This window comes from Bos taurus, chromosome 24 (genome assembly GCF_002263795.3).
Source record: "Bos taurus isolate L1 Dominette 01449 registration number 42190680 breed Hereford chromosome 24, ARS-UCD2.0, whole genome shotgun sequence".
In the NCBI taxonomy this organism is placed as follows: domain Eukaryota; kingdom Metazoa; phylum Chordata; class Mammalia; order Artiodactyla; family Bovidae; genus Bos; species Bos taurus.
Genome location: NC_037351.1, coordinates 3,925,629 through 3,935,243, shown reverse-complemented (window position 1 = coordinate 3,935,243; position 9,615 = coordinate 3,925,629). Strand labels below are relative to the sequence as shown.

The window sequence follows — 9,615 nt, the reverse complement described above, 5'->3', positions numbered from 1 at the left end:
TGATGCCATCCAACCATCTCATCCTCTGTGGTCCCCTTTCCCTCCCACCTTCAATCTTTCCCAGTATCAGGGTCTTTTCCAAAGAGTCAGTTCTTCGCATCAGGTGGCCAAAGTATTGGAGTTTCAGCTTCAGCATGAGTCCTTCCAATGTATATTCAGGACTGATTTCCTTTAGGATGGACTGGTTGGATCTCTTTGCAGTCCAAGGGACTCTCAAGAGTCTTCTCTAACACTACAGTTCAAAAGCATCAATTCTTCGCCACTCAGCTTTCTTTATAACTAACTCTCACATTCATACATGATGACTGGAAAAACCATAGCTTTGACTAGATGGACCTTTGTTGGCAAAGTAATGTCTCTGCTTTTTAATAGGCTGTCTAGGTTGGTCATAACTTTTCTTCCAAGGATCACTCTATTGAAGGTCACTATATACATATGTATATATGTACGTATGTATATAGGTAAAATTGAAGATCACTTTATTTTTTTTTACTTAAGGAACAACCACTATGTGAGAATTTGAGTGAGAGTAGAAACTATAAATGGAATTGCGTATTTGAAAATCTGGCAGAGTGAGGATGTGTGGTGTGTTGAATAGTAATTGATCAATTTGTATAGGAACCATCTGCTTTGAGAAGATTTGGCTTAATAATACATCTCATTATTTTAGTCTAAATTCCTACTAAGTCTTCTGAATTTTGGGATCTTACTGTGGGAGGAAACGGGAGGCTCATGGTCTTCTCCAGTGAGCACAGGGACTAGGACTTCGAGAGAAAACAGGGATCCTGCCTTGAGTGATGACAGTGAGGCCCCTGCCTGCCCTGTGTTCTGCTTTGTTCACAGAGGGTTGAAGTGCTTTCTGACACATGGTCGACTTCAGTAAGTGTTGAGCAAATGAATTCAGCCTGCCTCCAGAAACGAGTCCTTGAACTTTCCCAGTCGGGTGGGTTTTGAGTTCTGCTATAATAAACTAATAATCTTTCTGATGAAGGTTTTTCTTTTTAAATTTGTATGTGTGTAAGCTTCCTCATTTCCATCGAGTCTCCTCTCGGTCACTCTAAGATACTCGGGACTCATGAGTACTGATGTCATTCCAGTTCAGGCACTATAACTCAAAACAGAATGCTCTCGCTCTGCTTCTAGACTGTCTCTCGCTATGGTACGTCCTGTAACTGAAAACTGAATCTTGCTGAAGCAGCGCTGCGTTTTGGTGACTCCCCGCCGACACTGCTGAATGAATTCCAGCTGCTATTTCAGAGCCTTCTGTGATGTGCTGGATGGTCCTCTGCCTGGGTTTTCAGTTGCCCCGCAGTAGAAAGCCAGAGCGGTAGCTGCCTGCACTGCCGCCTGTCTTGCATGCTCATAGAGTGTGTTCTGTGGCTTTGCTAATCTTTTTTTTCTCCTTAAAAGGTTTTAACTGTTCCTACCTGCCCACTCAAGAAAAGGAAGAAAAACGTCTTGTTTCCTTGGGGTTTAGCTCAAATGATGTTTCTGCCCTTTTAGCCCAACAGTCTGCCTGGCAGTAGGGTTGCATGCCTGTTTGTGCTGCTGTAGTTCTTAGTTTATATCACACGTGCGATCCTGCGTGGCCTTGTATCAGTTCCTTTCCACATGTGTCACATGGCTCCTAGTAGAATATGAGCCTGCTGAGGGGAAAGGATGTGTTTTGTATCATTAGAGTTCCTTTGACATTCTAGGCAACTCAATATCTATTTGTTGAATGTTTGTTTCTTGTATAATGAGATGCTGAATTCTTTCATTAATTTAGAAAGCCATTTGGGAAATAGCAAATACTGAAACATTTTCTCCTTTTGTTATAGAATTTTTGGAGCCATTATATAGAAGATAATAGAGCCTCATTATTTTATTTCTGCATATTCATATAGTCATTCTTTCATCTCCAAAAACGTATAAGTCAGGTGCCCTCCGTGGAACATTGACTCTGAATAGGCGTCTGCGTGTTTGGGGTTTTTGTGTTCTGTGCATGTAAACCTGCGGGTGTCTGTCATGAAGGTGTTATAGCTGTGAGGCACAGCAGTCTTGCAAGAGGAGGAAAGGAAAGGACTCATTGAAAGGAATTCACGTCATTTTAGGCTACATGTTAAAAAGCTTTTTAAAAATAACTCCCGTTGTGGGCATTTTCAAGCATATACGTGTGCAAACACACAGAAGATGGATAGGGTGTCATTGTCACTCAGCTTTTAGCATGTCGGTACAGAGCCTTCGGTAGGCCCCTTTCCCAGACTATTGTGAAAGACATCTCAGACAATTTTCATTTCATCAATAAATACTTAGGAGACACTTCTTATTTCATAATGAGCTATTTGTTCATTCTAAAACCTTCTATGTACTTGGCATTGTTCTAGATTCTTGGGACATGTGAGTGGATAAAATAAAGCAGGCCTTTACCTTCTAGCTCTGGATATAGAAAGAAAGCGAGACACATAAGTAGTCAGAACGAGAAAAAAAATTTATTTTATCAAAATTTAAAACTTCTGCTTATCAAAAGATAACATTTATGAAATGGAAAGGGAGAAAATATTTGTAAAACGTATCTGGCAGAGGATTTACATATTTATATTTATTGATTTGCGGAACGTTTTCCCTACTCTGTGGCTTCTCTTTTCACTTTGTTTTTGGTGATTTTTGAAGATAATGTCATTTGAAATTGTTTAATTTTGATAAAGACTAATTTATTAATTTTTTATATTGTTTCTCATGGTTTTGGTGTCATTATATATATTTTATAGTCCTTACTTTTAGCAGAGACAGAGAACAGCCTTCATTTGGTTTGTCATTGTTACAAAAAAAAAATGGACAAATAGTTAAAAATAGTTATCATTAGCTTTGAGGCCATAAACTTGATGGCATTTTATTAACATCAAATCAAATGGCTGAGAATTCCAATCATGGTATAAAGTAAATGGAAAATGATATGTTTTAATGGAATTAAATCGCATAATGAAAAATGAAATCAATGTTATTGATTTTAAAGCATTTTATTCAATAAAATTTTTTTCTCCCCCTAAAATTTACTTCATTAATTCTATCCTATCACTGACATTGCCCTTTGCCATTAACCTTCAGACAACACAAAATGACTGTTAGATGGAGAAATCGGTGATTGACAGCTGGGCTGGGAGTGGCGTTCACTGGTGGCAGAGCTGAGCGTGCACGGCTGTGTGTGATGAGCGTATCCATGTTGGTAGATGTAGGATCTACTTAGAAGGACCACAGGAGGGCTCTGCTCTGGGGGAGGGAGTGAAGCAGTTGTTACCTTTTTATACTAGGACTTCGGCCTCTGTTGGGAAGCCACAGAGGGGAAGGCTGGCTCCCTGACTCATATAGCACATTTTGTTTAATCTATTTTATAGAATGGGAGTTCACTGAAATGTAATTTGAAAAGAGGGCTTCTCTGCTTTTTTTTTTTTTTTTAAGTAGTAAATTGAAATGGACCAGTAAAGAAAACTAAAACATGGGAGTGTTTTTGTAAGCCGGTTGAAAGTTACTTTTTCTATCAAAGTTACTGCAGTAATGCTCTCTGAGTCGGCGGTGTGGTGACATGCTGTCGCCCAGTCTGGTTTCATTCATGAAGGACTTGGCACATGATCAAGTCCATCTCAATGTAAAGGAGATGTAGAGGCTGATTTTGGGATATTTTTCATCCGGCGTGTCACTTTATGTTGAGTTTAGGGCTGACATCTGTCTTTTCTGTACGTTCAAAGGTGTAACACTGCGTTTATGTTCTTCACAGGCTGAGAGCCCAGTGACCGCATCTGACACGGAAGCTCGCCGGCACTTTATTAATGATGGATCCCGGGAAGAAGCTGGGGAGCGATGAGGGTGACCATGTAAACGAGGAGGCAGAACACCCAAGCCACAGCGCATCCCACGGCGTGGACCGTGGGCCTGTATCTGATGAGACAGCGGACTCTGCTGAGAATTCCACAAACAAAAGGGGTTTTGCAGAGTCCTCGGACTTGGACCACATTGTCGAGGAGGACAACGGAAATAAACGCGCTTCCAAGCGAATGAAACTAGCGGAGGCTGAGCCCTTGGGGCCGGGAGAGCCGCGCACCCATGGGTCAGGGAGCCCCGAAGGCACAGGCTCGGGAGAGGGTGTTGCGTTGCCGGGGTCCGAGGTGGAGCCCCTCTCGAGTGGCCGTGATGGCAGCCCGGGTCTCCCCGGTCACCCGAGCCCGGGTGAAATGGCCGCTGAGAAGGAGCCTGCTCAGGAGACCACAGCGTTCCTCGATCTTGGAGGGGAGCCGCCGTCGCCCCCCAAAGAGATGCGCGGGAGCGGTGCCCTCGGGGGCCCATGTGCCTGCTCGCCTGTCTCCTGCCCGCACGTGGAGAAGCACGCCGTGCGCCCCTCACCGCGGCCCGAGGACCAGGCCTGTGGCCCCGCGGCCGACGGTGGCCTGGCCTTCCCCGGGCACACCGGGCAGGCACGCGGCCCGCCGAGGGCCTTCTCCTGTGAGCTCTGCGGCTTTCAGTGTGCCGAGGAGAACCTGCTGAACGCACACTGTCTCGGCAAAACACATCTCCGGCGGCAGAACCTCGCTGCCCGTGGAGGTTTCGTACAGATCTTAACCAAACAGCCTTTGCCCAAGAAGCCGAGTCCCGTGGGAGCGAAGGCTGGCCGCACAAAGCCGAGAGCATCTAGGCCGGTAGCCAGGAACGGCGACTCAAAAGCGTTGCGGAGCGTTGGAGCGGGCACATTCAGAGATTTCAGAGGAAGCTTTTCTAAACAAAGTGGGCACGGCAGCGAGCTGCGGGTTGAAATGAGGCCGTCCAGGAACACCTCTCCAGAGAAAATGGAGGTCGTTGAAGAAAATGTAACCTCCCACGATGCAGCCGGGAATCCCGAGAACCAGAGCAGAAAGCTGGGAATGGCTGTCACCTCCGAGAGGCTCCTAGATAGGCTGGAGTCCAGCAGAAACACGGCCCAGGCAGCCCCCGGCCTCAGCACAGCCTCAAGACCCAGGGCCGAGCGTGGCTTCCTTGTGCTGGGCAGCGGCTTCCGACGGCGTGCTGGCGCCTTCGCTTTGAAGGGCCAGGTGAAGAAGAGGTGCGGGCTCCTAGGAGTTAGTAAGAGGGGCGCTAACGAAGTGCAGAGGCTGTATTCGAAGCACTTGAGGGCACCAATAAAAATGAGCGACGCGGAGTCAGCACCTCTGCACGGGGACCCGCGCCTGATACCCCCAGAGACCCAGGCCCCAAAGCAGGACAGGACAAACGCGCATCTCCCTGGCTCCTCCGACTCTCTGGCGAGGAGGCCAGCTCCCGACCACCAGGTGGCCTGTACTTGTTCGGCCTGTGGTCACACAGCCACAAGCAGGGCGGAGCTGGAGATCCACGTGACAAGGTGCCATGTGGGCGAGTTGCGGTTTCACTGCCAGACGTGTGGCTTCTCTAGCACATCCAGGAGGGACGTGGAGGAGCACGCGCACAGCCACCAGCATCAGCAGACCGCCTCCGGCCTGCGTTGCCAATGTTGTTTGTTTACTTCCCCAAACGAGGTGGACCTGAGGGACCACATGAAGGAGAAGCACAGTATGGGTTTCCTCTGCCCGCCCTGTCATCTGTTCTTCTCCTCCGAGAAAGACATGGAGGAACACAGAGCAACTGAGAAGCACATTCACTTGTTGGGTCAGACAAAGTCTTCTCAGTCATTTAATGGTGATTCAGCTTTACAGACGTTCCCCTTAAGTACTTTAGAATCAGAAAACGCAAAAGTTTCTGTGAGTGAGGCCGGAAAATCAGCTCAGGAAGAGCCAGCTAAGTCCAGGGTAAGCCACGGAAATGAAGCGAGGCATTCGAGTAAGCCTCAGTTTCAGTGCAAGAAGTGTTTTTACAAAACAAGATCTTCCACTGTTCTCACGAGACACATAAAGCTCCGCCACGGTCAAGACTATCACTTTCTTTGTAAAGCGTGTAATCTTTATTCCCTGAGCAAAGAAGGAATGGAGAAACACATCAAGAGAAGCAAGCATCTTGAAAATGCTAAGAAAAATAACATTGGCCTAAGCTTTGAGGAATGTATTGAAAGGGTCTGCATAGGTGCAAATGACAAGAAAGAAGAGCTTACCGTCCCCGGGAATGGCAGGACAGAAGGCCACGGAGAAGGTGTGCAGATCCAGGAGCAGTCCTGTCTCGACCAGAGCATCCTGCCTCCCCAGGAACTGTCATTGTCCGGTGTCATTACCAAAGAGGGTGAATTAGCTCCACCCCCGACTCCAAAGAGGGGGCGACCTAAAGGCAACATCTCTCGGACCTGTTCACATTGTGGTCTCCTGGCCTCCAGTATCACGAACTTGACTGTGCACATTCGACGAAAACACAGTCACCAGTATAGTTATTTATGCAAAGTCTGTAAGTATTACACCGTAACCAAGGGAGACATGGAACGTCATTGTGCCACCAAGAAGCATAAAGGACGTGTAGAAATTGAAGCGAGTGGAAAACAGAGTTCCGATATCGTTGTTGGCCCTGAAGGCGGTAACCTTGATGCCAGTAGGAAGAACACCAGCGTGGCAGATGAGCCTGCCAACCCTCCAGTGGAAGCAGACACCTCCGTTTCAGAACAGCCACCACTCGAGCAAGGGAGTCCAGTGGAAGTGGAAGTTGAGAACGTGTTTCACCCTGAAGATAGGGAGACTGGCAGTCACCTTATTGAGAAAAAGGAGCAAACCTCTGTGGATCCAGAGGACCTTCAGGGTGACACATGCCCCCAGAAAGATGATGCGAGTACAGATGAAAACAGATGTACGCACTGTGAGTTTAAGGCACACTCTTCCACCTCTCTGGAGCTGCACGTAAAACGGAAACATACAAGAGAGTTTGCCTTTTATTGCATGGCATGTGATTACTATGCTGTGACTCGACGGGAGATGACCAGGCATGCGGCAACAGAAAAACACAAGATGAAAAGGCAGTCTTACCTGAACTCTACTAACGTACAAGCCAGTTCTTCAGAAGTGTCCAAAACCATCATTATTCCCCAAGGGCAGCAGCAACAGAATTCTGAGGAATTTCAGATTATTTCAGACCAACCCTCTGAAACTCTCAAATCTAGAAATGCTGCTGATTGCTCTATTTTGGATGAGAACACCAGTTTAGATATGTCCAAGGTATTCTGTGCTTCTGACTCCGTAGAAACTGAGACTGAGGAAGACTCTAACCTCAGTGAAGATCATTCCTTTTGTGAAACTTTCCAGCAGCCCCTTGCCAAGGACAAAGTTATAAAACCGGAGGAGATGGTGCCCCTTAGTATTTCTTCTAATTGTGGCTCCCCAAGCAAATTTCAGAATGAAAACTCAGGAAGCTCAGCTTTGAATCATGAGACAGCAAAGAAAAGGCACAGTATGTTGAATGACATCAGTAGTCCAAACACACATGGCGAGAGTGATGGAGGAAACGCAGAGGACAAAGCTGATAAAGTCCTTGGCAAACGTGGGTGTCTCAGAGCTGTAGATGGAGAGCATCCAGCCAAGAGTGCCATGCTGACAGCTCCCAGAGATCTGCTGAACCTGGGGAGCAGTGATCAGGACAGAGCTGGAAGCATGCAGAGTTCAGGGGACTTGAAAGATGTTCCGGGAGATCCCGTTCTGGAGAGTAAGGAGATTCTGATGAATTCCCGACATGAAACCAAAGTGATTTTGGAAGAGGATGGTCCAGCTTCTGACAGCACCATTGACAACAATGATGTTTATGAAACTATAATCAGTATTGATGATAAAGGGCAGGCCGTGTACAGTTTCGGCCGATTTGATTCTTCCATAATAAGGATCAAGAACCCCGAAGATGGGGAACTCTTCGACCAGTCTCAAGAGGGGCTTGTGGCAGCCGGAGTGAGGATGAGTGAACTGCCCTTGAAGGACTGTGCTCAAGGTGTGAAAAAGAAGAAAGCGGACAGTAGTTCCTTTGTGGAGTCCACCCGGATTCGCTGTGATGACTGTGGCTTCTTGGCGGACGGTCTGAGTGGCCTGAATGTGCACATAGCCATGAAGCACCCGACGAAGGAGAAACACTTCCACTGTCTGCTGTGCGGCAAGTCCTTCTACACGGAGAGCAACCTCCACCAGCACCTGGCCAGCGCTGGCCACATGCGGAACGAGCAGGCCAGCGTGGAGGAGCTGCCCGAGGGTGGCGCCACCTTCAAGTGCGTCAAGTGCACGGAGCCCTTTGACTCCGAGCAGAATTTGTTCCTGCACATCAAAGGGCAGCACGAGGAGCTGCTCCGAGAGGTGAACAAGTACATCGTGGAGGACACCGAGCAGATCAACCGCGAGAGGGAGGAGAACCAGGGCAACGTGTGCAAGTACTGCGGGAAGATGTGTCGCAGTAGCAACTCGATGGCGTTCCTGGCGCACATTCGCACGCACACAGGTAGGTCCATGCGACCTCTTTACCCACCAGGGCCGGGGCGTGCTCGAGTGGGGACCTGGGTTGCCCCCGAACGTGGAGTCCTTACAGCCCCTGCCTGGCAGCCCCCACCCAGCTCACCTCCTGCTGCCCCCCGGCCCTGGCTCTGCTCTTGGTTGACACTCAACGTATCTCCAGGTTATTAACTGAGCCTTAGTGATTCCAGAGGCAGGCTGTTTGGCAGATTTCTTTGACCAGAAAGCCTCGTCCTTCTGATGCCTTTGTTATATTCCTGCCTCTCACAGCTTTTCAGTTGTCTCTAAGTCCTTTAAGTGTTTGGTTCTCCAGGGTGTCTGTTAAGTGGCACTTTGGGTTTCAGAGGACCTATTAAATGGCTTTTGAAGAATGAAGTATGAATATTTCCTTACAGTTTTAGAGATTTAGGTGTATCCAATGCCAGATAGTTTATATCCCAAAGTGTAACTCCCAGGCAACAGGATTCTGCTCTCAAAGATCAAAATTAGTCAACACTTTTCAAAGTTAATATGTCCTGGGGATTTGGTTTTCATGGAGGTAGCACTTGATTTAGTTTCTGTGCTGTCACATGGAGTGTTCCATTTTAATGTTCAATTTTTAGGTAGTTTTCTTTTTGAAACTTTTTTTTTTGTGGAAAATACATAAGCCACTATTCTAAATTTATGTAAAAATTCACTGCACTGTTTCTATAAACCTGCCATACATTCTTTATTTTAAATAGACAGCTTTTCTAAATCATTGTGCTCTGCTTAGACAAGTTCTGTCTCCATGGTTGAATTTATGAGTGGATTTGAATAATAAATTCACATTTCAATGAACATATTTTCATTAAAACTGTAAGGTTTATTTTACTGTACTTTTAAATAATGGCTTATTATTAAAGCTATACTTTAGATTCATGCAGTTTTTGAAACTTAGTGCACGGTTATAAGGAGGCAGACAAAAGAGTATGAAACATTGTTAGTAGTTGAGGGTGATTAAAGATAGATAAAAGTTTTTCATTGACAAAAGTAACAGGGCCACTAGCAGAAGATTGATCTAGGTAAATATACACATTGTACTCTGGATCTCAGCTCTTCTCAGGCAGTAGAACCACTGCTGGGGAATAAGTTCAAATGCAGTTATTTGTTGGCTTCATTATCGTCTCTGCTGGTATCGTGTTATTGCTCGGTTCCTGAAATGATATGGTTTTTAGAAACTAGGCTCGTTCAC

At 46.6% G+C, this 9,615-nt stretch overlaps 1 protein-coding gene across 2 annotated transcripts in view; it reads left to right on the top strand.

Moving 5' to 3' along the window:
• Window positions 1–9,615, top strand: part of ZNF407 (zinc finger protein 407) — a 385,365-nt gene that overhangs the window by 21,638 nt on the left and 354,112 nt on the right. For both annotated transcript variants that reach the window (XM_005223947.5, XM_015460033.3), the window contains exon 2: window positions 3,755–8,391. In XM_005223947.5, the coding sequence (XP_005224004.1) occupies window positions 3,807–8,391 (4,585 nt within the window). In that variant the 5' untranslated portion in view covers window positions 3,755–3,806. The remainder of the gene's footprint in view (window positions 1–3,754; window positions 8,392–9,615) is intronic.